The sequence below is a fragment of the Papaver somniferum genome, chromosome 9, assembly GCF_003573695.1.
Source record: "Papaver somniferum cultivar HN1 chromosome 9, ASM357369v1, whole genome shotgun sequence".
Lineage (NCBI taxonomy): Eukaryota > Viridiplantae > Streptophyta > Magnoliopsida > Ranunculales > Papaveraceae > Papaver > Papaver somniferum.
The window spans coordinates 59,970,071-59,997,988 of NC_039366.1; the positions used below are offsets into that span (position 1 = coordinate 59,970,071).

General features: G+C 36.9%; 2 protein-coding genes across 2 annotated transcripts; both read left to right on the forward strand.

The window, feature by feature from the left end:
- Positions 1 to 9,773: 9,773 nt before the first annotated feature.
- LOC113314059 (purine-uracil permease NCS1-like) lies at positions 9,774 to 11,758 on the forward strand. Its single transcript, XM_026562836.1, has one exon. The coding sequence runs from the start codon at positions 9,909 to 9,911 to the stop codon at positions 11,622 to 11,624; it is 1,716 nt and encodes a 571-aa protein (XP_026418621.1). The 5' UTR covers positions 9,774 to 9,908; the 3' UTR covers positions 11,625 to 11,758.
- Positions 11,759 to 19,891: 8,133 nt separating this feature from the next.
- Positions 19,892 to 21,340, forward strand: LOC113312000 (protein DMR6-LIKE OXYGENASE 2-like). The gene is made up of 4 exons (XM_026560777.1): positions 19,892 to 20,170; positions 20,254 to 20,501; positions 20,611 to 20,989; positions 21,092 to 21,340. The coding sequence occupies exons 1-4, from the start codon at positions 19,892 to 19,894 to the stop codon at positions 21,338 to 21,340; spliced, it is 1,155 nt and encodes a 384-aa protein (XP_026416562.1).
- Positions 21,341 to 27,918: the final 6,578 nt, after the last annotated feature.

A 27,918-nucleotide genomic window follows, 5' to 3' on the forward strand; every position in this document is an offset into this window, starting at 1 on the left:
GATCGAAGCAAAAAAAAAAAACGATTGCCAACAAAAAAAACAAAATAAATAATCTGAAGACCCTGTAGAGTTTACTTAATCATGACTAATTTTAATGCGGATATTATATTTGCCTTTAAATTTTTTAATCTACGGCCAGGGCCGTTGACCCCGGCCCTATCCGGCTACTATGATTCAACTAATTAAACATGCTACTGTGATTCGACTAACTAACATGTTATAATATGACACGACCAACTAAATATCGGGACCGTTCTGGTATGACCGGACTAACTAAATATGCTCCGGACTATTATATACAGACTAAAATTGTATGGGAAGATAGACGGACTAAAATATGTGAAGATACTGACCAACCGACCAAACAATAAAAAAAACTCTAAAAGGTTGAGCCCCGGCTACGTCTAGATTATAAAAAGAAGTGGTGTTTGTGTAGCCTTATAAATCCGACCATCGATTTCGTCGTCCCACGACACGGATCGATTCGTTATATGTTCTATATAGACGTCCGTCCGATCGGTGGGTTTCCTGATTTTGTTAAACTACCATAAGATACGTGTATATTTTTGGATACCAATTCTTGGTATTTATTTGATTTTTGTAAACTACAATAAGATCCGTGTAGTTGCCATATTTTTGGATTTCCAAAATCAATACCAATTTTTGGTATTTATAATAAAGTTAAATTCTTCTCATTGTACGTTTATAGGCTTATTATATCCAATTCACCAGACAACCGATATGCTCACCCCTTCGATCTTTGTTGTTTTCGAGTGTCTATTCATTAGTTATAATTTCATAGCGCAAGGCTATTATAAATCAGTGATTTGAACAGAGATGAAGAGAACACGAGGCTAAGGTTAAAAAAATCAAACTTCCTTCCACAATTAATCTGCTAGACTCTCCCTGGATGATTTAATTCTTAACACTTTCACTATCCTAGGAGCGTACTATACTATGCATTGATTGACTATACCACACGCGACAAATCATCACTAAAAAAACACATGTTATAGCAAGTTTGCAACAAGAGGTAAACCGAAGGGCTTACACATCACGACAAAAAAGGCAAGTGTTTCTTTTTTTCCCTTCTTGGGCTAGCTTATATTCTTGAAAGGTGAACAGTGTTAATGCGACAAGTTTCTAAAACAAATATCTGACATAAGCTTGATGACCTTTCAGCTTCCCGAACCTCTAATTCCAGAAAACAAAAGCGCAAACTCCATAGCAATTATCACCGATAATAGAAAACCTATTTTAACAAATTTCGTTCTTTTGAAAATTTATTTAGGTTTGCCATAACTATATTAACTCTATTAATGACGGATAACCTTAGCACCAAATATAAATTTGCAAAAAAGCAAAGGGGTCACGATCAGGCTTATGATCATGGTTAATTTGACCCAACCAAAAAAATACTGGAATTTACGTGTAAAAGACCATGGTCAGAGCTGTAGGTCCTAGCTAATTTGGTCTGACCAATAAAATAACTGGAATTTTTGTAAGGGACCACGACTGGGGCTGTACGCCCCAACTAATTTGATCCGACCAACGACATACTGGAGTTTGTGCAAGGGATCATGGCCGGGGCTGTAGGCCCCGGCTAATTAGACCCGACCAACAAAACATCGAGGATGCAAGTCTCATCTAACTTATAAACTCAACCAAATCACAGTTAATTTAATATTAATGTTGGACTGTGTTTGTCCCTAGATTTTTTAATCCACGACCGGGACCGTAGGCCTCGGTAATTGTAGTATTAATTTTGCGGTAAATAAGAATTCGTTGCTCGGACTTGAAAAGATTTTTAAAACAAAAATATATACAAAATTTGTCACAGGATCAAGAGACACTGGGACTCAGGATTCCACCGTTAATCATTCACAGGATTCATATATTTATTCCAAATAGTTATAGCTCAAATAATAAGGACTCTCATTCTTGCCAAGGTAGATTTTTAGAAGATTAACTGTAAATCGAAAGAATGGCATATCAAAAGCACTATGACCAAGCATAAACCATCAAATGAAATGACAATCAATTAAGAAAAATCATAAAACGATTAATAAAAAGTGCAAGTAGTCAAAAAGAATTAAATATAATTATCATATGCGTGAAATATGGCTTCCTCCATCATCCCAGTATTGGGGTTTAGCTACTCATATTAATCATGTTCTCAAAATACATTTTTATAGCTCAAAAAGTTGATTAAAAGATGAGAAAATGCTAAAACAAAGATTCGCAACAGTTATAAGCGTTACAATTGCGCTGTATAAAACAAAGCTGAAGTGTAGTAAAGAACGATACAACCTTAGTGCTGTAAACAGCGACACAAGTGAACTGTTGCGGATACTGTTGAAGAACGACGCTTCTGGAGCGTCAGTTCTTCATCTTCTTCCTCCTCCTCGAGCGCAGCAGCAACAGGAGAGATTTCTCCCCTTCGCTTCTCTCGGCTCCAAAACTTCCCCAAAATCTTGATAACCCTCTATCAGCTCCCAAGGGTCCCTTTTATACCCAACAGGCGCAACGAATCACTCGCAATAACTCCACATAATCCTCCATTACTCGGAAAATATTTTTTTCCATTTTCTTCACTGTCAGCCGATATATGATCTTCTCCATCCCCTCTGCCTGCGCATATGAGCTGTAATACTTCCATAGTTGCATAAACACTTAAGAAGATCAGATATCTTCCCCATTTAGTCCACAAAACTTCCCAAAAGTTCCTCTCACAGAGAACTCGAGCGTATCTCCCCTGTTTAACTCTCGATTGAAAGTTAGCGGATTCTAGCCAAATTTAACTCATTCCAACGCTCAGAATAATCTTGTTATACTCAATAGATATGACCCAATTAATTCCAGCCATTTAGTCTCTCCACAAATCCATCGAAAATCAATTTGAAAATCTGCTAGGGAGAGAATATATTTTCCCGCCAAAACCATTATTTGAATTTTTTGTTTCCCGCCAAAATTGTTCTTGATGTTTTGATCAATTGGTGATTATCCAGCCAATTCTAACTGAATTCGATCATACCACTATCTCTGTTTAGCTCAATGGAAGATACCCAATGATTTTTAGTTGTTTAGTCTCACTATAAGACCTCCAAAATCCTAACCCTAATTTGACAGCACTATTCACCCATTTTCCCTCCAAAATTCAAATATTTGAAATGTTGAAGATGGTGTCCCCCTAATCCAGTTTGGGTGTCCCTTTAGCAATTTGGGCTGAAATAGTAATTTTGGGTGGAAATAGTAATTTTTCTGGGTTCTTCCAGGACATTTCTGGGATGTTTCCGGTGCACTTCTGGGGTACTTCCGGTGCGCTATCAACGGAGCTCCAAACGCCGCATTTTAAACCAATTTCGCCTCAAAAGATTATTTTTCCAAAAACACCTATAAATAAATAAAACACCATAATAATTATAAAAATGGACACTAACAGTATATACAAATGAGATATATTAGACACATAAATGCGTCTATCACCCGGCTACTATGGTCTGATAATACTATCTAAATACATAGACCATCCTTAATCGCGGGTCCACATGCCTAAACCCTGACTGCTATGACTCAGCTAAAATTTTGTGAAAAGATACTGACTCGCAGACCAAACAACAAATAAAAGATTAAAAAGATTGAGCCGGGCTGATACCCGGTGTTCTTATAATAAAAAACATCTATCGGGAAATTGGTGGACAAACAACAGTAGTAATGTCCTTTTGAAAACAATTAAGATTTTTGCAGTTTCATTTAGCAAATTCAGTTGTCCTGTGAATATTCTTTAATCCAATCCTTCTTGAATTTAGGTTGGAGTTACTGACTATTTTTCTACTTTAGTGTCACGGTTTTCAGTTTTTCAAGAGAATAAACACAACTTTGCAATTTGACCAGATAGTACTTTTCGCAGAGCGGGTAAAGAGGATGTACATAGTGTATTCTGATTTATAAATAAAATATCCAAACAAAAATTAACACCTATAAATTTGAACGAATATTCCCTTACTACTAAAGTACCGAGCAAACTATGTGCCAAAAATGTCAGATAATTTTTAATATTTTTTGTCGAGGGATGTAATCTGTTGGCTTTAAGTCTAAGTATTTTGATGTATGTTAAGGGCACAAACCCGTCTTAGTCTCTTTTGGGGTCCTTATTTTGATTCCAGTTGAGAGTTGGGTGTTTTCTAATCTCAACAAATTAATTTTGCGTAGCACGCGTCCTACGCCTGGTTACTTTAACCAGCTTTGGTCTGGTTTCTTTTTGTGGAGATGCACGGCAATGCACACAAATGTTTTGAATAATTTTTCAACTCTATCATCCTCAAAACTGCTTTAGTTATTCCAATGAATCTATTTTTTAAAATGTAAATAAGATTCAAAAATTAAACAAAACCTCTGTAAAGAGCGGGAGCACCGGTAACTATAAGGATTATCATGTTGAAAATCATAAATAGAATTCAAGAAAATTGATCTAGTCTTTTAAAATGAAAAAATTGGGAAGTTCATTCATACAAAAAAAACTTTAGCAATAATGGGGACGAGGTTTTCCCTTCGGAGGGGTCCAAAGGAAAATTATTGAATGTAAATGAAACTCTTTAAAAGGTCGGTCGTGCAGAACTGTTTAAGGACATATTTTTGCTTGGTGAATGGAAAGCTTATACATGTGTTCTGCATTAGGTATTTATGGTACGGGGACATGTGTAGGGCAAGACCAATCCAGCGGGCAGGTACCTACGTTAAAAACTTGAAGTCTCTACGTAGCATTTAAGCGTGTTTTTATTTGTTTTGTTTCTCATGTTAATCTAGACCACATCTAAACAATTTAAATAAATTAGGTTCTTGGGTATTTTCATGCCGGGCCATTGTTCATCTAGCAACGTTTGAGAATCTTTTCCAGCATGACTACAGTTCGACCAAAGTTTTGAACATAGTAATATATAAAAATTTGGTTAGTGTGTTTTGTTGCCATTGTCAAGGGTGTACGTAATAAACATATGCATCCCGAACTGATATTCTATTATGGATTAAGAATTTCTAACAAAAAATAATGTGACATGTAACTTGAGAGAACATTTATACTTTCCTGATATCTAAATATTTTAAAAAAATCCACGCACATATCACAGTGGGATTATCAAAGGATATTAAGTTTTCCTACCCATAAAATAATCATATTAATCAAGAATTTTTTGAAGATGTTTAAAAGCATATAATCATATTAATCAATTTTTTTTGAAGATGTTTAAAAGCATTTGACCCAGGGGCGAGGCTTTAATCGATGATCCCATCAACCCCGATACGTAACCTGGGTTACGTACTATTTACCACTAATTCTTTAGCACAGTCCAGTTTAGATACTCACTTGTTTACATGAAAGGAAATATATGTCCCGACCTTTTAACGAAGTGAGGGTCGAGCGAACATACTCAGTTTTGGTGGCACTCAGACTCCAGATTTCTTAGGTTCTAAGATAGGCAGACAACAACGCTCTGCCCTTAGTTTATTTGATCTAATTTTCTCCTTTTCTTTCTCTTCTTGAATGTTTGGCTTTATGGACCACTGCTAGACTTACCGAGCATTTCACCCGCAAAATGTCCCGACAAAAAATGGACGGAACTCTCTAACATCTGGATTGGTAATAGGCGGTTGTGGGTCCCATTCATGTTAAATGCGGGACAAAATTCGGAAAATCTAGTCGATCAACATATCATTTCCGGCTTTATGTCCCCTTGATTGGTCCCTCTTGACTTTTGTTATCTTTTTTTAAGCTGACTGCTGGATAGGGAGTTAAATAAAATGAGGAGTGCTACACCTACGGATTTTAGCTCCTGCAAAAGATACCGACAGAGGATCGGATGGCTTATGGAAGCCCTGTCTGTATTGGGATTATCAATTGGCGAAAATGAATCTATGTGTTGTTTGTGTCGGGATTGTAATACGGGTAGTGACTCGGTAAGCCTAGCATTTTCGTAACAAAATAAATAAATTATTGGATAATCAGTATCAACAATCATCATAATTTGGTATTGTTTGGCCTCCAAAATTATTGTTTGGCCTCTGGCCAAGAGATAAGTTTTGACAAATCTGGTATTTTATTCAGTAAAAACTTGCATGCTCCCCTTATGAATCATCTGTCTAATATTCTAGATAATCATAACGGAGACTTAGGAGAAAAATATCTTGGTACTCCTATAGCTTTCCAGGCATCCAAAACTCAGACCCATATGGGTATTCTTCAAGCTGTGGCTGCTAGGATTACTTCTTGGATTCATAGGCTCTTATCCCAAGTTGTTAGAACCACTCTGGTCAAACATGTTGGTCAGGCCATTCCTTTATATCAAATGGGTGATTTTCTTATCCCTAAGAATCTCTATAGGAAAATGGACTCCCATCTCTGCCAATTCTGGTGGGGAGAGACATTAGACCCAAAAGATAGAAGGCTCAATCTTTAGGTTGGGATGCCTTGCGTTCCCCTAAGTCTGAAGGTGGCTTAGGATTTAGGAAAGATGAACTTGATAATCTGGCTATGTTAGCCAGAAACGCTTGGAAACTCCTAGAAACTGATGACTGCCTTTTGGGTACTGTTCTTAAAGTCAAATACTTCTCTAGAACTGATTTTCTTAATGATGCTTGTCCTAATGATTGTTCTTGAACCTGAAGATGTATTTATACCATTAAAGAGATGATTAAGCATTTTATTTCTTAGATTTTTGGGGATGATTAATTTATTGACCCTTGGTGTGATAAATGGATCCATACTTTGGGATCTGCCACACCTAATCCCCTTGTCCCTCCAGACCCTTATGTTCAAGTTTCCTACTTTATTGATGATGCTACTAGAACTTGGAATTTAACTAAGTTAAATACCTACTTTGATGATGTTTCTGTTCAAAAGATCATCATTGTTCCCTTAAGCCAGTTGTGCACTCCTGATAGGAGGGCTTGGGAGCTTTCAAAGAATGGCAGATTTTCTTCTAAATATGCATACTTGGGACTCAGAGGGTCTAGACCCTCCCATTGTACAAAACTTTGGAAGTGCATTTAAAATTAATGTACCTCACCGTATTCAACTTTTTACTTGGAAAACTGCTAGAAATGTTTGCCTGCTAGAACTGTTTTAGAAACTAGGATGCATATGCATACTGTCTTTTACAAACTAGGATGCCTATGCTCTGATCCCTGTGAAACCATTATGCATGCTCTTGTCTTATGTCCCTTTTCTAGTCATGCCTAGAGACTGGCCTCCTTTTGTGCTACTACTTCGACTTTCTCTTCTGTTTCCTTTGTTGATTTGTTGCATTATTGGTTGATTGATCCTATCTCTAGAATCCCAGTTGATAGACAGAGTCTGTTTGTTGCTGTTATGTGGCCCTTATGGACTAGTGGAAACAATCTAGTTTTTAGAAACACTCAAGAGAATCCTTTGGATGTTATTCATAGGGCTAAGGCTATACTTCTAACTATATAACAAAAACTTAGAATCCATGATCCTCCTGTCTACGTTAGATCCTATAGTGACCATTGGATGCTCCCAACTTTTGGATGGATAAAATGCAACACTGATGGTGTTTATGATGACATTTCTAAGGATAATGGTGCAGGATATGTGATGAGGGATTTCTCAAGGAAAGCTTCCTTTTGTGTCTCTGTTGTCTTTGATGTGGATTCTGCTAAAGAGGCTGAAGCTAGAGCTATCTGGGCTAAGGGTGCACACGGTACGGTTCGGCTTGGTTCTTGCCGAGGCTGAGTACGTGTACCTCCCTAGTCTCGGTTCTTAGTTTTTGGACCGGTACCTGTACCTCTTTCCTCGGTTCCGGTACCATTCGGGACAAGTACGGTACCAGGGACGGTTCCGGTATCAGTCGGTACTTTCCATCAGAATTCCAGATAGATTTTCCTATTAGTTTTCCAGACAAATTTTGGTCTGTTAAGCAGCTTAAGTACATGTTTTGCTGAGCAGTAATATACTAAGAAATATCTCAAAGCACAATAAGTAACAAGTAGCAATAATACTAACAAAGCAAAGTGCCAAAGTCTTGAAAATCCGAAAAAGTAACAAGTAGCGAAGCTGCAGTACACTACATGCAACAGAAGCACACAAACACACACACAAACAATAGTCTTAAGTCTTAACAACTAATAGCTGCAGTACACACTACATTTAAGGAAAGAAGAGTTGAAGTGGTTGCAGTGGTGGTGAAGTGATCGTGGCAGTAGACTGGGAAGAATGAAAAGAGTAATAGCAGTTAGCCAGTTAGTAATAGCAGCACTGGTGGTGGCATTATTGTTGATAGAACCCATTAACTCTGCAAAAAAAAAGTAATAACAGTTAGCCAGTTAGTAACTATTACTAAAAAATCGGAAACACACAGAGTCACAGACACAAAAATAAATTTAATTTCAAAACTTTCAATTCATAATCACAATTAAAATTAATTACCTTGGTTCGATTTCAAGTACCCAATAGTTGGGTCGAATCAATTGATCTCTCCTCACTCTAAGTTTAGCTCAACATAAAAAAGGAAAAAAAGAAACAAAAGCTAAAATAAAAATAAAAATAGATCAATTGATATAACAACAGATGGATAGATCATAGATTGTTACCTGTTGTTGGCTTGTTGTTATTATCATGAAGAAAAATAGAAGATACGAAAGAAAAAGATGGCGTTCCTTTTCAGAGAAAGAGGAGCTGCAAAGAAGAAGGAGGAAAAAGAAAATAAGAAACCCATCTATTCTTCTGACCTAATTTTTCTATATATACCACCATCAGATTAAATCCCTAAATCTAATGGTCAGTATTATTCGCTACAAACGGGACGGGACGGGACATGAATAAGGCCGTGTACCTGTACCCCCTAGAGGCCGGTTCTCAGTTTTTGAACCGGTACTTGTACTCCTTCCTCGGTTCGGTACAAAACCAGATACGGTTCCACCGGTTCCGGCACGGTCCGGTTTTTCGGCTCGGTTCCTGTGCATCCTTAATCTGGGTTGTTTTGAAGAAAGCTATGGAACTAAAGCTTACTCATATCACTGTGGAAAGCGATGCTCAAGACCTGATTTCTCAATTCTCCGCTGGTTGTTTTGATGGAAATCCTAGAACTGATGCAATCTTTAAAGATATTCAACTTTTTGCTTCCTCGTTTGTGGATTGTATTTCTCTTTTGAACCTAGAATTTGTAATTTTGTAGCCCATGAGTTAGCTCAATGGGCTAAAAACAAACAAGTCTTCTATGTACTGGTCCGTACCTCCCGTTTGGTTAGGCCTTTTGTAGACAAAGACTATTAGCCTTTTTGACGGCCGTTGATTAAAAAAAAATTAAAAAAAAGAATATCATAATCATCTTGTCAAAAAAAACTATCACCAAGAACAACATTCAGATAACCAACATCAACATCCAGCAATAGTTTGCTTAATACCGGAAACCCATTTACATCAACATTACTCTAACGCATCCATCCTCTGACCTTGCCGTAATTCTAAAATTATCCATTTTCGGTAGAAACAAGTAGCACAGGAAATCAGGAACCCCCCGGTGATGGTAATGTCACGGTGAAATCTCACTGATTTAACATGTGCCCATGGGGTGGTATGTGCATGTTACATACACATCTAATTATTATCTAAGGTGAGATCTCATTGATTTGGGTGCTTCAGCTAATATTATATACTAATCCAGTACATAATGCATTTTTAAAATAGTAATCACCATGAAACTTCTTAAAATTTTGTCAACATTAGCTCCAACGATCAAATAGAAACAAGTCACAAAAGCTCAACCTCTCATATCAGTTGGTATATATTCTTCTCCTTCACATATCACTCTCAGCAAAAGAAAACAAAAAGAGTTTCTCAGTCTAGTGTATGTCATCCCAGATTCCAAGTAATTCTGAACTGAATCTTTGGAATCATGGTGTCCAAATGTCTAACCCTTCATCTTCATCAACCTCAAATCTCCCTTTCATCTGCACACCTACAAAAATCATCATCAAATTTAAAACCTCACTTCTCTCAATTATGCACAACTAGCAAGTCAATTACAAGTACCCCACATCATCTCGTATATCACAAAAAATGTAGGAATTTTTCTTCTTTTTCAGTTGTTATGGCATCAAAAAACTCTGCCCAGGAAGTTGGATCTAATGAATTCAAAGAATTTGATCCAGATTCAGATCTTATCAACAATGATCTTAAACCAACAACACAAGATCAAAGAACATTCTCTGGCTGGGAAATGGCTAGTCTTTGGATAGGACTAGTAGTAGGTGTTCCTGCTTATTACTTAGCGGGAAGTTTAGTTGACCTTGGAATGTCATGGTGGCAAGGAATAGCAACTGTGGTGGCAGCCAATATCATTCTGTTAGTCCCTTTAGTTCTTACGGGCGATCCGGGTACTCGTTACGGTATTTCATTTCCCGTACTTGCTAGATCGGCGTTCGGAATCCATGGTGCTCATATACCGACTCTTCTTCGAGCTTTGGTTGGTTGCGGTTGGTATGGTATTGAAACCTGGATTGGCGGTGAAGCAATTTTCCTTCTGTTGCCGGAATCAATCAAGTTATCTGCATACGCGAAATCTTTACCATGGCTCAGTACTTCTCCACTTGAATTCTCTTGTTTTATTGTGTTCTGGTTAGCTCAGTTAGGAATTGTTTGGAGAGGAATGGATGGAATTCGACAACTTGAAAAATATTCAGCTCCAATTTTGATAGTGTTAACTTCTGCGTTACTTGTTTGGGCATATATCAATGCAGGTAGTTTTAGCCATATGTTTTCATTATCTTCAAGTTTATCCAGTTCTCAGTTTTGGGCTCTTTTTTTTCCTTCTCTGACTGCAAATATAAGTTTTTGGGCTCCTCTGGCACTAAATATACCGGATTTCACCCGGTATGCAAAATCACAGACCGATCAAATTCTCGGTCAGGCAGGACTTCCGATTTTCATGGGAGCATTCACTTTTGTTGGCCTTGCGGTCACCTGTTCTACTAGTGTAATATTTGGTCATGTAATCTCCAATCCAATTGAACTTCTAGGGAGAATCGGAGGTGTTGTTACTATGATTCTGGCTATTGTTGGTATCAGTCTTGCTACTATTACCACCAATATCGCTGCCAATGTTGTCGCACCTGCAAATGTTTTAGTCAATCTAAGTCCCTCCATTTTCACATTCAGAAGAGGAGCGCTCTTAACCGCACTTCTTGGCATTGTTTGTCAGCCATGGAGACTTCTTAAATCGAGTGAGAGTTTCGTGTACACTTGGCTCGTTGGATATTCAGCTTTATTAGGTCCGATTGGAGGGATTATACTGGCCGATTACTACATTCTTCGTCGTACCAAATTAAACATCAATGCTTTGTATTCGGCTAATCCTGTAGGTACTTATTACTACACTGGTGGATACAATTTAGCAGCAATAGCTGCACTAACCGTCGGTATTTTGCCTGTGATACCTGGATTCTTGCATAAGGTTGAAGTTATACATTCGGTACCCAAAGCATTTATGGTCATTTACAATAATGCCTGGTTCATTAGTTTCTTCTCTGCTGGATTTGTTTATTGGGTTCTGTCGTGTCTCAAAGGAACCCAAAAGAACTCTTCAAGTGCCGATCCACTACTGTCTTCTTGATTCGTTGTAATTTATGGAGATGTATGGTTTCTTTTATATAAAGAATCCGAGATGATTTCAGACTTCAAATGTAAATCTAAAAGCATGTTTGCGTTTTATGCATAGCAACTAAATTACAGAAAGATTTGAATTGCTTTTTTGAGTTCGGTTCGGTTCGCGGGACTCAAATTACTTTGTCATTTCAGTTACATTAAATGAACCAAAAAACTACTAGTCTACTAGTATGGACAAGAGACGGGAGACCGAAAAAACATATGGGTCTATTTGGCAGCTTGGATATGAAAAATGTTGTCCAGGTTAGGGTATTTCTTGGTTTATCCAAGACTATCATGGCAATGGTTATTCTAAATGGTGTTTGTTTTCCACATTGGGTTAATGTAGTACGTTGTTTGTCAACAGACTTGTATACAAGCTAAATTAATTAATTAAAAATAAAATAAAAAACTAAACCATATAAATTTATGGTTTTGAGCATAAGGAATATTTAAATAAAAAAAGTAGTTATAAAAATAACTGTCTAACCAGGAAATGATTAAGGTATTCCAGGTTTTACATGGAATTCCAAAACCCCACCTTTTTAACCTCCTAAAATTTAGGTAGGATACACTATTCTTTATCTTAACATGGAATAAGCACCCCACACAAACACAATATACGGTTATTTAAGGGATAACCCAACCTAGATTAGGATATCAAGGCTGCCAAACACGACCATGGGATCTATAAGTATCTAACCACTAGGTGGAGAACATTGGTCGTTAAATTACCGGACACTTTCAGATTTCAATCAAACCCGCTGATAGAATTGTGGACTTCAAATCTTCTAAGTTGAAAAAAGTAGTCAAATACGTCTGGAAGTCGTCCGAGAGTCCAATCGAACGGTGACCTGGATCGAAGATTTCCATATTTTCCAAATCGAAAGATCAAAACGTTGAGATGGGACCAGAGTCACCAGAAGTTTTTGACCGAGCTCGTCATAGTTGGACTCAGAAATCGGTTTTTGAGGCTGGCAACGCCCACTGTGGAAGATCCTCTGATCCAGTCCTTGGAAAAGCAAGAGTCAAGACGACCTACAGGGTCAAATTTTATGGGAAAACCCGAATTTTAGCTTAGACATAACGTGAACGTCTAAAGAGGTACAAAGTTAATAATTAAAAATAGAACATAATTTAAATTAGGGCGGCTAATTAAATTAGTTAACATGCCTCCAACATTATGGGATTCAACCAAGATCGACGGGGGAAAGAATAGGTTTGAGAAAATCTTATATCAGTAAGATTGATCAAACGGGTAAACGGTTTCAGTAAGATGTGAAAATAAACATTTGTACAAGAGTTACAATTATAAAACAGGTGTTTGTTGAGATTTTACATGGTGATTCTATTGTTGTTTTGATGCACATTGGGATGTTATTTGGCGGTAGCTTATTTGCAGTATTCTCGGATTCCAGCATGTACTCTCTGCTTTGAAAGGTTAATAAGACCTTCTAGTTGTTCAGGAGGCTAGGAGGACTAATAACTACTGTGCTTATATGACTAATTTTCTAATTCTCTCTCATCCATTCTCTCCTCCATTATCCAGAACCTTAGCATTCTTCACCCCTGTTAGTGATTAGTCCCCTTAGATCCCAGTTAGTGATAAGTCCCCTTAGATCCCTTAGCTTTGAAGCCTTAGACTCTTTAGATCCTGTAGAAACCATGTCCTCAGAACATCGTTACATCAAAATTGATAGGAAATATTTTAGGGTAACCTGTAGCCAATCCATTCCAGCCTCCCCCATTACTCTTACAGAGTTCCATTCTAATGGAAAACTGATAGGTTACTTCACCAATAAACTAGCCATTGATTTGCAGAAGTTATTCTTTGAAGCAGCAAAAAATGGAGACCTGGGAAGAAAAGTCTGGAAACATGAAAATAATCAAAAATGGTTCAGCGCATTGAAACTCTCCAATGCTCATGGATATTATCTCCAGATTTTCTTATCTAGGCCAAACCCTAAATCCTACCCTGTCTCTTTTTACATCCCATCCGGAGAACGATTTGAAGGTTGGTTTTAAATGGCTGCTGCAATGGAATCCATCATCAATTATTCATCATCTCTTTCAAAACATAAGCCACAGCCATTAACTACACATTTACATCCAACTCGGTTTGAGAATTTCACCAGATCAAACACTACTTATGCCCAATCTCTGTTCTCTCAGAATTTGAAACCTACCCAGACAAAACATCATCCCAAGCAAACTCTTTCACCATTTCCCTGTGATTGGAATGCTGCACCATTCTCTATCAAAACAAAAAACTCCAGATATGGAAAATTTATCCAAGTAGATCATAATCCTACAAACTTAGGAAAATGGGATAAGGCTTTCATCATCTCATCCTCTGTTAAGGTCAAATCATGGTCCAATATTGGGAAATTACTATCCATTGAGTTACATGTTTCGAATTCATTTGAGCTGTTTCCAATTAATTCCACACAGGCTATATTCTATGTCGATGAAAACTTCTCCAGGGCATATCTAGAGTTCAAGTTCACAGTAAACAATGTCCATTATTCTGTATTCCGATGGCATAACAAGATTTGGGGCAGTGCGGCTGTGCATCATTATGAATTCAACCTTGAAATTTTTGGAATACCATTTCATTATTGGTCTCTGGAACTTATTCATGCTATTGGTAAACTCTGTGGTGAGTTGCTTATGATCGATAAAAATACCCTTAAGCTTACCAATCTCCAGGCCATGCGTATGAAGATTAGAAATGTGAATGGCATCAATTCTATCCCACGAGTAATCAAGATCTTTACTGGAAATCAAATGTTTAATGCTCATATCGCAATTAACGGAAGGTCCTCCCATGCTGACTGTAGTTTCCTTATCATACCGTCTGAAAGTCAAGATTCATCCAACTGCATACCAGACTCACATGATTTACGGGATATTAACGGAGCCAAGAAAAGAAAGTTTCGCCAGAATTTCAATATTATATCGGATACATGCAGGAAATCTTCTCAGTCAATGGATTCTATTGCTAATACCACGGATATTAAATCTGGTATTCCTAGTACGGAAACTGCACAGCTCAGGTCAAGGAGGAAAAAGAGGACTAGGAAAGCACACCGAAAGAGGAAACCCAAGCTCAAACCCATGGCTCAAGTTTGGCAACAAGTTAACTATACTGATATGTTAACCCGTGTATCTGATATTTCCGTTAATGAAACAGAAGAAGGAACTGCACTGGCAGTTGATGTGGCTGCTGACATGGAAATAGAGGATGACACAGAAGAGGAATCTGCACTAGCAGTTGATGTGGCTGCTGACATGGACTTAAAGGATGCATGTATTGCGGTAAGCCATAATGCTTCTTTTAAACTTTCTGTCCCAGAAGTTTCTGTAGACGTTCAGTCTGCAGAAAAGATTGATACATTATTGGTTTCGAGACAGCAGAAATCTCAAAGATACCCAACCACATACCTCAAATCCATTATCAATAATCACTTTCAATACCCTAAACCTACATCTCTTCACCTTCAACCAACTATCAGTCAAAGCCCTGCAAATATAGGACCAAACAGACACACTTACAATAACCCACAGACAGCGGTTTTGTTACCAAATAATAAGCAGAAATTGCTTCACATCGCGATACCATCCTGGTTAACAACTGAAGTCAATCGTCTATTTGCGCTGGGTGTTACACTTGGTATTGGATTCCCATCACTGGAAAATCATACAAGGAAGTACCTATTCTCTAAGGTATCAAAATCAGGCCCTGTACTGAAACCAATTCCCTCCCTGCCAACAAAGAAGCAAATACATAAAGATTTTGCTGTTCAACCTTTATCAGCATTGATGGTGTAGACATTCTACCTGTGCATGAAGAACGGAAATATCTTTACCCCTATTGGGTCTGGAGAACTCTTTTTTATCATCTAGTGAATACCCACCGGGCTTTGAGCCGGCAGCAGCAGATAACTCAGCAGCAGTAGCAGACATCTCAGCCGCAGAAGAAACCTCAGCAGCAGCAGACATCACAGATGATGATTGTTCTGGTATTCATTTAGTGAATGACTCACAACAGGTGATACCAAGGAAGTTGCGGAATGAACTAAAAAGACTTGGTATGACTATTGAGGTGGTTTCTTCTCCTACCTCTAGAACCAAGCGGGCAGTAACATCAAGGGGTAAATTCTGTTTCAAATGAATCTCAAAATACTTACTTGGAATGTCAGAGGTTTAAATTCAAGAAGTAGGCGTACGGTGGTTCACAAAATGTTGCAGTTGATTAGAGCTCCTATCATTATACTTCAGGAGACCAAAATGATGCAGTGCTCATCTTGGGACATTAAGCAAATTTGTGGTTTCAAGAATGTGGGTTGGACTCTTCAACAATCTATAGGAAGTTCAGGTGGCATGTTAATTCTTTGGGATAAGGATTTCGTGGATGTCACTGATTCACTTGTGGGTGAGTATACGCTTTCAATCCTCTGTTCTAATAAGAGTGATAATTTCCAGTGGGTGCTTACAAATGTTTATGGGCCAAACAACTCAGTGGAAAGGAGTGAATTTTGGCTAGAACTCGATAATGTTTGTAGTTACTGGATTAATCTTCCATGGTGCATTGGGGGAGACTTCAACACAATTGCTAAGTGTGATGAAAAAAAGAATTGTAAGAAGATTTCCAGAAGTATGAGGAAGTTCAACAAATTTATTATTGAACATGACCTCATTGACCTACCCCTGAAGGGTGCCAGATACACTTGGTCGAATGGTCAATCAAACCCGGTTATGTGCAGATTAGATAGGTTTCTTATTTCCCCATCTTTTGAACAACACTATCCTTTTGTCACCCAATTAGCCAAATCCAGACCTACTTCTGATCACATCCCCCTCCTTCTAGACATCTCTGATCCCTCTTGGGGACCTAGTCCTTTTAGGTTTGAAGTTATGTGGTTCAAGGAGAATGGTTTCTTACAAATACTACAAGATTGGTGGTCATCTTTTTGTTTTGCAGGTACACCTAGTACTGTGCTTTGGTTAAAGCTAAAGGCACAGAAAGAAAATCTAAAAGTATGGAACAAGGAAGTTTTTGGTCACACCAGCAGCAAGTTAAAGACTATTCTCTCGGATATTCAATCTCTAGATATGCTAGCCGAAGACAATGTCCTCACTGAAGAAGAACGGAATGTGCATCTACAAAATAAAGCTGAATTCGAAAGGATTTCTAAAATGGAGGAAACATCATGGAAAATCAAATCAAAGACCAAATGGCTTCAAGAGGGAGATCGTAATACTTCTTTCTTCATCAGTAATGCCTCTGCTAGACGTAGATACAACAGAATTAGGCAACTATACATCGGTAATTTTCTTGTGTCTGACAGGAAGATGCTACAAGATCATATAGTGGGATTCTACAAAACACTGTTCACTGAAGAAGAAGTCATAAGGCCTGTTTTAGAAGGGATTCATTTTGATTCAATCACGGCTACAGAGGCTTCTATCTTAGACGCTGATTTTACTGAAGAAGAGGTCACTCATGCCATCATGGCCTTAGGAAATGATAAAGCCGCGGGTCCAGATGGTTTTCCTATACTCTTCTTCCAAAAGTGTTGGCATTTCATCAAAGAGGATATCATGGCTACTGTGAATGAATTTTGCACAACAGGTAATATTAATTCTAAGCACAATTCTACTTTCATTACTCTGGTGCCAAAAAAAGACCACATTGAGACAATCAAGGATTGTAGACCTATATGCCTCCTTACCAGTATATACAAGATCATTGCAAAAGTTCTAGCCATGAGGCTCAAACTTGTCTTAGATAAGCTCATCTCCCCAGCGCAATGTGCATATATTGAAGGCAGACAAATTATTGATGGTACCTTAATAGCCAACGAGTTGGTAGATTCTAGGCTAAGGTCTGGAAATGCAGGGATTGTGTGCAAAATTGATCTTGAAAAGGCATTTGATAGAATAAATTGGAAATATCTAGAATTTGTGCTTATTCAGATGGGGTTTAGCAGGAAGTGGCGCAACTGGTTGAGGTTTTGTTATTCTACTTCGTCATTCTCAGTTTTAATTAATGGTTCCTCTTTCGGTTATTTTACCAGTACAAGGGGCGTTAGACAGGGATGCCCTGTTTCTCCTCTATTGTTCAACATTGCGATGGAGGGTTTTTCAAGATACATAGACAGAGCAGCCAATCAGAATCTTTTTAGTGGTTTCTCAGTTACACCTGCAAGTATCTTAATCAATCACCTTCATTATGCCGATGATACGATATTCTTTATTGACAATAACAAAGAGGAGTTACATAACCTGTTTTCAGCTTTACAATGTTTTGAGTACATTGCAGGTTTAAAGGTAAACACTTCTAAAACAAGGCTTATCTCTGTTGGGGAAGTATCAAACTTATCCTTGTGGGCTGAGGAATTTGGTTGTGCAATAGATTGTTTACCTTTTCAGTATTTGGGAATGCCGCTAGGTGCTAGGTCCGGTTCGAAAAGAACTTGGGACCCAATTATAGAGAGGTTTGATGCTAGATTATCCGTCTGGAGACGTATTTCTTTATCAAAGGGAGGTAAGCTTGTTCTTCTTAAATGCATTTTATCCTCTCTTCCCACGTATTATTTATCGTTGTTCAAAGCCCCCATTTCAGTTATTAAAATCCTAGAGAAGAAGATGCGCAACTTCTTATGGGAATACAAAGAGGGTGTTAAGACTTCTCACCTGGTTAACTGGGATTTGGTTTGTGCAACTAAGGAAAGAGGTGGCCTAGGTGTTTGCAATCTTAGATTAATGAATTTATCTTTACTTGCAAAATGGTGTTGGAGGTTTGGTGTTGAAAAGAACAAGCTTTGGTACAAGATAATAGTTGATAAATATGGATCTGAGTACTCATATTGGTCCCCTGGAAAGATCACCCAGACCTATGGTGTCTCTTGTTGGCGAGCCATTGCGGAAACTGCTGATCTTGTGTGTATGAATTCTACTTTATATTTACATTCTGGGAGCTTAATTTCTTTTTGGAATGACATTTGGTGTGGGGATTCGTCATTTGCAAAAACTTATTCTAACATCTTTAAGCTTTCCCGGGATAAAAATATAACTGTGGATGCCATGATATCTTTAGAAGGTGGATGGAAGTTTGATTTCAGGCGAGACCTTACAAATTCAGAGGTGCAAGAACTCGCTACTCTTCTTACTGTAATAGGGGATAGCCCACCAGTTCGGGATGGTCTTCTTGATACACGTAGATGGAAACTTCATTCCACGGGAGTTTTTACTGTCAAATCCCTTTATGCTAAGTTAATGGAAGAAGTTGGAGTTGATCATTTTCCTCACTTGTTCGTCTGGAAACCAGCAATTCCACCTAAGGTTAATATATTAATGTGGTGCTTGATTCACGGACGACTGAATACAATTGACATCTTGCAACATAAAGGTATGGATCTTTATAATTCCTGTGTTCTGTGTAGCATTGGTGTAGAAACACAGGAACATCTTTTCTTACATTGTAAGATTGCTTACAAGATTTGGTCGAGTATTCTGCCTATTACAGGTTGGGTATGGGTTTTACTTGGTTCCATGAGAACCTTGGCAGACAGTTGGCATTATGGCTACTTTTCTCAGTCAAAGAATTATATATGGGGTTCGATACTAGCTGCGATTGTCCATACCATTTGGAATGAAAGAAACTGTAGACGATTTGAGGAACAATATCTCTACAAAACGGATGATGATTTAATTTTGTCTGTAAAATCCTTAGTTCTAGCTTGGGCAGCAGCAGCAGGTCACCTACAATCTTCTCAATTTCAAATTTTGCGTACCTGGGATTCTATCTTCTTGTAATTTGATTATTGTTCTTTTACTTTCTTCAATCTACCTCTGGTAGAACCCCTTGTACATTCTTTTATCTCAATATATCTTCTCTTTCGATCAAAAAAAAAAAATTTCTAATTATGTGGTCTTGAGTTTCTAATATAATAGCCTTGGTCAAAATTTTCAACCAATATTTGTTCTTGGCATGCAAATCCAAACCTACAGTGTATAGTACTCTCAGTAGCTTATAGTTATTCCGTTTCCTACTATAAAAAGGACCTCCCGAATAATGCTACTTCATCACCACAAAATCTCATCTTTCATTAGTTACATGCATTTACGGGCCTCTATTGCTTTCACCATTTTTTTTTATTTTTCCTGCTTGATTTTTCTAACATTGCACTTAAGTTCTATCTCTCTCGCGCACACATGAAAACCACGGGAATGGATTTGGCGTGCAAAAGAGATCCCGAATTACTAGAGCTAGATTACCAGAAAGGAGTTATTCATGTATGCAACAATGGGATTACTAAAGTTCCTGACAAGTATGTTTTGCCGGTTAACGAACGTCCCGTTTTAGAAGTTGCTGGACTAGATCAATATAAAACAACAAATCTTGATCTGAAGTTGCCAATCATAGATTTCAACAAACTGCAAGGTTCTGAAAGACCCCAAGTTCTTAAGTCACTCAAAGAAGCTTGCGAAAATTATGGCTTCTTTCAGGTAGGTCTTAAAACGTTTAGTTACATTCTGTATTAAGAGCTGAAACTCAATGATAACGATGGAGTACGTTTGTTTTTTTGTAGGTTATAAACCATGGTATTCCTCATGATATTTTACGTGACATAATAAGCGTTACTCAACAATTTTTCGATCTTCCTTTCGAAGAGAAGTCAAAATATATGTCAGCTGATATGCGTGAACCTGTTCGATACGGAACTAGTTTTAATCAAAACAAAGATGGTGTTTTCTGCTGGAGAGACTTCTTGAAACTCATGTGCAAGCCTTTATCAGATGTTCTTCCTCAGTGGCCTTCTTGTCTTCTTGAATTCAGGTTGGCCAACTACATTACACTAATTCGATATAAGCAGCTGTAAAGTTAAACAGTTGTTAACTAGTTCTCTTGTGACTCGATCAAAATATCATCATCACATCTTAATCAGGTCGACAGTGCATTCTTACTCAAGACAAACAAATAGTTTGTACATAAAACTCATGGAAGCTATTCTAGAAACCTTAGGGTTGGTTAGTGACGACATGGGCGGTACTAGGCGGACAAATGATAGCGATGCTAATGACAAGTATGAAGACGACGTTTTAAAGCAATTCGAAGATGGGAGCCAGCTCATGGTCATGAATTGCTATCCTGCATGCCCTGAACCTGATCTAACCCTTGGTATGCCACCGCATTCCGACTACGGTTTCCTGACATTACTGCTTCAAGACGATGCTCAAGGACTTCAAATACAACACCAAGACAAATGGGTTACTATTGATCCGATTCGGGGTTCTTTTGTGGTCAATATCGGTGATCATGTTGAGGTAATGAACTAAAACTTAATTACTTCAAACTTGAATCATACGATTCATTGAAACTAATATTGGATTAGTTGATTGAGTTTTTTTTTTGTATGGATGGAACAGATTTTTAGTAATGGAAGATACAAGAGTGTGTTGCATAGGGTTTTTGTCAATTCTTTACGGTACAGGATATCTGTCGCGTCATTGCACAGCCTACCTTTAGACAGTATGGTTCGACCCTCACCAAAACTCATTGACGAAGAAAACCCAAAGCTTTACAAGGATACCGACTTCAAGTCGTTTCTGGAATATATATCATCGTGCGAACGTAAAATGAAGAATTTTCTCGAGTCTAGGAAATTGACTATTTAGAAAACGATTGTACTATTTCAAAAAACAAAAAAAAATAGCATCACTGGGTATTTTGAGTCTTTTATTTACTTTGTTTCTTTTCTTTTCTTGGAAGCATACTTTGTGGTTTGTATTATTTTGCAAATGTACACTTGTACAATATCAGCATTATTGTTTGATTGGTAATTTGTAACAACTAAACATTTGACGCACCTGTTTAGGCCAAAACAGACAGAAATATTAGGGGCTCTAATTGAAGTTATTTTTGTTATCCTTTTGGTTTATGGGGGTGGCCGGGGGTGTGGGTGGGGTGGGGGTGGGGGGGCTTTTCAGCCCTCCTGTTATTGTGTTCTTTAGGTCCTTCTGAAGTTGAACTATTGAATACATCAGAAGATTCCTAACAAATGGTAGATTCTAAGATATTTGAGGTTTTCTTTTTCTAGTGATCGTACAGTCAAATTGTTTAGGACTGTTCATTTTGAGAGCAATCTACTATCATTGATATACTATAATTTTTATCTTGTTTATTGAAATTTAACGATATTAACTAAATGAAAAAAAATAACAATAATGTAATGGTCAAATAGGTTTTCATCGGTTAATATTTATGGAAAATGCCCCAATATGAGATGCAATGTTGGAAATCTGCCCCAACGTTAAAAATAGTTGGAAAAATGCCCCATTCCGTTAACTTTGACATCCAACCCAGTTAAGTCACATGTGTAAAGCCATCATTACCACCAGAACTACCATTGAAACCGACGCTTCCACCACCAGAACCTTAAACATGAACCCTAAACCCTCAATCCTGGATTTTGAACCCTTAATCGTGAATTTTGTGGGATGTATTTGTCTTTCTATTCGCGTGTGTGTGGGCTCACACATGTGACTTAACTGAGTTTTTGACGAAATGGGGTATTTTTCTAAATTTTTAAATATTGGGACAGATTTTCAACATTGCACCCCGTATTGGGGCATTTTTCCAAGTTTCCTTTATCGAGAATATATATGTGGCACTGGACACTGTTGGAAGCACATATGGTATCATCGATATTACTGTGATAATGTTCGCTTAAGTAACTCAAGATCTATCCCTATAGTTGAGATCTTTCTCATGACCCAATATTCCCTCCGTCCCACTATTAAGTGACCTAGTTTAAGTTTGCACAATACTTAAGGCAAGCAATGAAAAAAGTATTTTTAAACATATTTTACAATTATACTCTTATGGATAATAACTAGTGAAATTTAGAAATAATTTATCTCTCAAACTACTCCACGGATGTTCGCAAACTTCGTACCACTGAAAAGCATTTTAAAACACCTACGTAACGAATATAAACATGCCTATCAAATTATGCATATTTCTTATATTTTTTTGTAATTAACTAAAAGGATAATTTTAGAAATATCTCCTTGTTTAGTGATATAGGTCACTTATTAGTGGGACAAAATCTAAAATCAAATAGGTCACCTAGTAATGGGACAGACGGAGTATTTATTAAGTGATCCAAGTTGTCTGATTGATTTTCTATCTTAAGTTTTAACTGAATAGACTCAAAATTTGCTACTATATCCTTAAAACATGTCTCAATGTGTAAGTTTTTTTTTAAATCTTGTAATCTTTTTCATCGGGGCCCAAAATTTTGCATGTGGTGACCTAGTATCCTCTGAATGAAACCTGTTTTGAGGCATACTGAAATTTTTTGAGGCATACTAAACAATGCCAAAATAGGGTCACCAAATAAAAAATAACATCACTCCTTATCCACCCTTTTTGATAATGGCATAACTACCCTTACATAATTGGTGTTAATGATTATGATTAGATTTGATTAGCTAGGAATTTTAAGAGTTGGGATTCTTATATTATTAAAAATTATATTATTAGTGGTGAATTTGTAGATAAATCAAATTTATGTGAGAGAGTTGGGATTCTTGAGAGGAATAAGAAGAAGTGAAACAAACTTGGGTTTTGAATTTTGAGATTTTAATGATTAGAAGTGACCAAAATGTGTGATTCAAATCATAGGTAGACTTCTATGCGAGGTTTAATTTCTTTTTATAAGTTGAATCTGTCAAAAAATTTAATTTTTAAAACCCAGATCTACTAACCAGATGAACAGTTCGGCTGATAACTTTTCAGTCGAACCTCAGTTTTTTGAAAATATACCTAGGTTCGGCAGACAAGTTATCAGCCGAACCTAGGTATATTTTCAAAAAACTGAGGTTCGGCTGAAAAGTTATCAGCCAAACCTAGGTATATTTTCAAAAAACTGAGGTTCGGCTGAAAAGTTATCAGCCGAACTTCACTCTGTAACTGACGAATTTTGGTTCGGCTGATTCGAACAAAATCTAGCAAAGTCGCATTAGCCGAACATAGTGTTTCTCTAAATCATACACTAGGTTTGGCTCAAAATTGATACTCCAAGATCAGCCGAACTGATCTTCTGAAAACCCTAATTTCATCTTTGAAATCATATTTTATCGATCAAACAAAATAAAATCAATCAAAAACAAGATGGATTTGTTACACATACATTCTAAAATACATATAAAAGCAATTGAGATTTGGATTTCGCACTCCAACATCGCTCACTTTGATTCGTGTTTGCTTGGCTTGATCAATTTCTTGATTGAATTTGAGTCCAAGATGTTTGAGTTTAAAGTTTATTTTGATTTTTGATTTTAGGTTTTTGATGATAAAGGCACTCTAATAATTTAAATTGTTTAAGGATATATAGGTAATTGCAGTACCTTTAGACACCCCTTATAAACCCACCCTAGATAGTATAATGAATGAGTATGCCTCAAAAAAAAATGAATATGCCTCAAAACAGGTTTCCTTTGAATATGACTCGGACGATCAATATCAATCTTGTAGCTTGTAAAGATCCAAAATTTGCATTTGGCCCAAAAATCCGTTTCATGAAGAAGTTTTTCCTTGCTATCACTAAAAATCTTCACAATGACAATAACGTAAATAGGACTAAAAAATATGCATATGAGGCTAAACATGACACTATGATCTATAATCTGCCTCGTGACACAAAATTCACTATTGTAGCCAAAAATTCATCAACAGAATCTAAATTTGCCTAGTGCCACAAATTTGTTATAATGTTCGGAATATGCACCACACCTAAAGATTTGTCTCCAAAATATGTGTTGCAACCCGAATTATACATCGCCCATTTAATATCTCTTACTGGAACGGAAAAGTGACGTTAAATTGTTAAATCTACATGGTGACTCAAAAAATGAATAACATTGTTTAAAACATCCTGAATTTCACATTGAATATCATCCTTCCACATTATGAGAAGACCATCAGCTAGGCCAACCCTATCTATACACACATGATTGCAATAATTTACAGATTTGGCAAGAGCAATCATTTTATTTTGTTTAGCTTGATATCAAAGAGAAAAAACAAATTAGGGGACTGGTTTTAATTAAAACCTACAGTTGATCTTTTGTAAATCTTTTGTCCAGTCCTTGAAAATTCCACTCAAGAATTTTGATGAAGGGAGATTTATATTACTTTCATAGTTTATTGATTTTGGTTTTTATTCATTGTTGGGTTTACCTCGAGATTTGAATACTAATCTCATATTTATAGTCGTTATTCGTCGTGAATTCACGAGGTCTAAATAACCTGCAGATTTTAGGATAGGGTTATTTGGTTTTTGGTACTCAGGTTTTGACCGAAAACTGAGTTTGGTCTAACATTTGTCCAGCCTTTGTGTTTGGTCCAAATACCAATGTTTACTTACTTTGACTTGGTTAAGTCTAGTTTTAATTACTTAACAGAAGTCAAAGTTTAACGTGGTCAATGCAGGTCAGCGTTGGTCTTTAGACCAAACGCAAAGGGTGGACAAATGTTAGACCAAACTCAGGTTATGGTCAAAACTTGAGTACCAAAAACCAAATAACCCTTTAGGATATTTCTTTGAAGATCAACTAATTTATATTATTTCTACCCAATTTATTAATCACTTATTTGGTTATCATTCCGCTGCAATTTCATCATCTTTCAATCGCTTCCGATTCGCATCAAATTTCCATCTTTACTCTAAAACAGGAAATATAGAGAAAATTGTAGAAAGTTTGAACCCTACAGAAATATATATAATTATTCGGAAATGAAAAAAGATAAAATTTTAAACTAGAAGCAGAGTTAAAGTTAAGAGATATTACTTGGAGAGCAGGTTTCATCTGATTTTCTCGTGTGGGCTCCAAAGATGATACCATCGCTGATTCATAAATGTTCATCTCCATATTTACAGAATTGTTCATACTCGTACTAGCTTCATTAGTTGTAGCGGATATGATTGGGCCCTGAACATGAAGGTCATATGGATTGTTGGAAGATGGCTGATGAGTGTTGAGTTTCTCATCCTTTTGTTCTGTCTAGTATCATTATCCTGATTTCCTTCCTCTTCTTCTTCTTCTTCTTCTTCTTCTTCTATAAAAGTATGATTATTTGTCACATGTACCCAAGGACCCATTTCTTGTTCCACTCCCGATTCTCTCTCATAAGCAGCATATTCTTCAGCATTAAGACTATCCAGATATCATTGATGTGCAGTTATCAAGCATTTTTCATCATTATTATCAATGACTAAACATTTTTCACAAATATTTCTAAGTTGAATTTCCCAATGATATCTCACTCAAGAGTTTTTTCCTACAATAGTATTCCACTCCCACCTCTTAGAAGTGAAAATGAGAGATCCACGTCAACTCTAACTTTGACTGTATTGTCGTATCTTGGTATTAAATTTTTAAAGTTGGTTGAAATATTTCTATCCATAAACTTATTGCTTCATTTACAATTTATGCATTCATGTGCTCAAGATTTAGATATTTGAATTGGACTGTGAATTCTTGAGTTAAAAATGTGTAATCCTCCAAAGGAATATGAGTATACTTTTGAGTAACGAAAAGCGTCTCATTGATGAGCTAAGGACCTCAACTGATTACCTCATTTGTAATCATCAACCAGATTAAAGCCAATGTTAGGGCTTGGATGAAGTCATGTTTACATTCAACAAAGAGTGCATGTTGTGGCTCATTCTCTTACTAGTTATTATGCCATAAAGAAACCACTTAAATGTTTGGTGGTTACCTTCTCCTCCCCTTCTTGCATCTCAGATTTTTGTGTAGCTGAGAGCGGTAACAACTAGTTTTTTTTTCTTTTTTTTTGTATCCGTATAGGTTGTTAGTTCACCTGCTTTGGTTCCTTGAGGTTTTTGGTTCACCATAAATTGATTAACTAAGAGTGTCCACAATCATGGAGAAAAACCAAGCTTAGTCAAACTAATCGCAGTAATATGGAGGATAACCAAATTTGGTCGGGTTTTCTAGGATTTGGGACAAAATCTGGTCTGAAATCCTGACCAAAACTAGATTTCCTTCAGCGCTCGTATTGTGTATGTCTGACAATAGGCGGTGATATAATTAGCATTTGCATGCAGGCACATATGAAGACAACCGCCTGATGGTGGAGTGAAGTTGTAAAATATGCCTGAACTGGGAGAATATATTACATCCTCCCCACTAGACGAGAGTACCATCTCCGCATGATATCATGCGTCTTTATAATGTTCTCTTGTGTGGGGCGTTGATATAACATCCTCCCCGCCAGACGTTCATAATACATCCGCCTAATATCAGATGTGGTGATAATGTTTGCCTGTGTGGGACAGACGTTATAAGTCCATATGGGGGTAACGGTAGTATCTGTATTTTCTACCATTGATGGATATTTTCAACCGTTTTAATATTTTTATATTTTTGAACTTTTGATTTTATTGCAACAGATATCTTTCATATACATATATATATATATATAAATTTGTTGAGCATTTCATCGCTACTACTAATTCATTTAGTTTGTGTATCAGAAAATTTTTACTACTTTCATATCATTCGTCTTTCAAATTGTTTAGAGTTATGGCACCAGTACCACGTGGTCCAAATTTTTCAACAATTGAAGACATAACGATGTGTAAAATTAATTTATTAATATCTTAATATTCTGCTATTGGAACCGGTCAATCAGAACAGGTATTGTGGACTCACATCAAAGATGAAATGAAAGAAGTCCTACCTACAAAAACGATATCTGTAAAAGAAATAGAAATGTAAGGTGAATATCCAACTGGATAGGGTCATAAAAGGATGTTAAGTAATCTTTATTTTTTGAACCCTTATTAATAATTATTTACATGTGCATGCACTAAAATGTTTTTAAAACAATAACAACTTGAAGAAGTAAGGAAGCGGTTCCAGGAATGCAATGGTGACAAAAATTTTAAGCACCAAGAGTGCTACAAAATCATGTTAGAAAATATAAAATATTCACAACGATTGACATTTCTGTTCGATTCGACTCATGCTGTGGAAGGTTATCAGAGTGTCGGGGAAGACGGGGAAAGACAAGAACCAACAACTCAAGACGACTCTAGTAAAAAAACCGACATCGGAGACTTGGCTAACACATATAACCGTAAGATGAAAAAGAAAGATAGCGAAACAACTCAAGAAAACAGGGAGAGCAAAATCCGATGCCCAAGAGGAAATGATGTAAATAA

Coding starts and splice junctions, on each gene's coding strand:
- LOC113312000 (XM_026560777.1), top strand. CDS start 19,892: ATGGATTTGGCGTGCAAAAGAGATCCCGAATTACTAGAGCTAGATTAC. Junction 20,502..20,610: donor TCTTGTCTTCTTGAATTCAG/GTTGGCCAACTA, acceptor CATCTTAATCAG/GTCGACAGTGCATTCTTACT. Junction 20,990..21,091: donor ATATCGGTGATCATGTTGAG/GTAATGAACTAA, acceptor TGGATGGAACAG/ATTTTTAGTAATGGAAGATA.
- LOC113314059 (XM_026562836.1), top strand. CDS start 9,909: ATGGTGTCCAAATGTCTAACCCTTCATCTTCATCAACCTCAAATCTCC.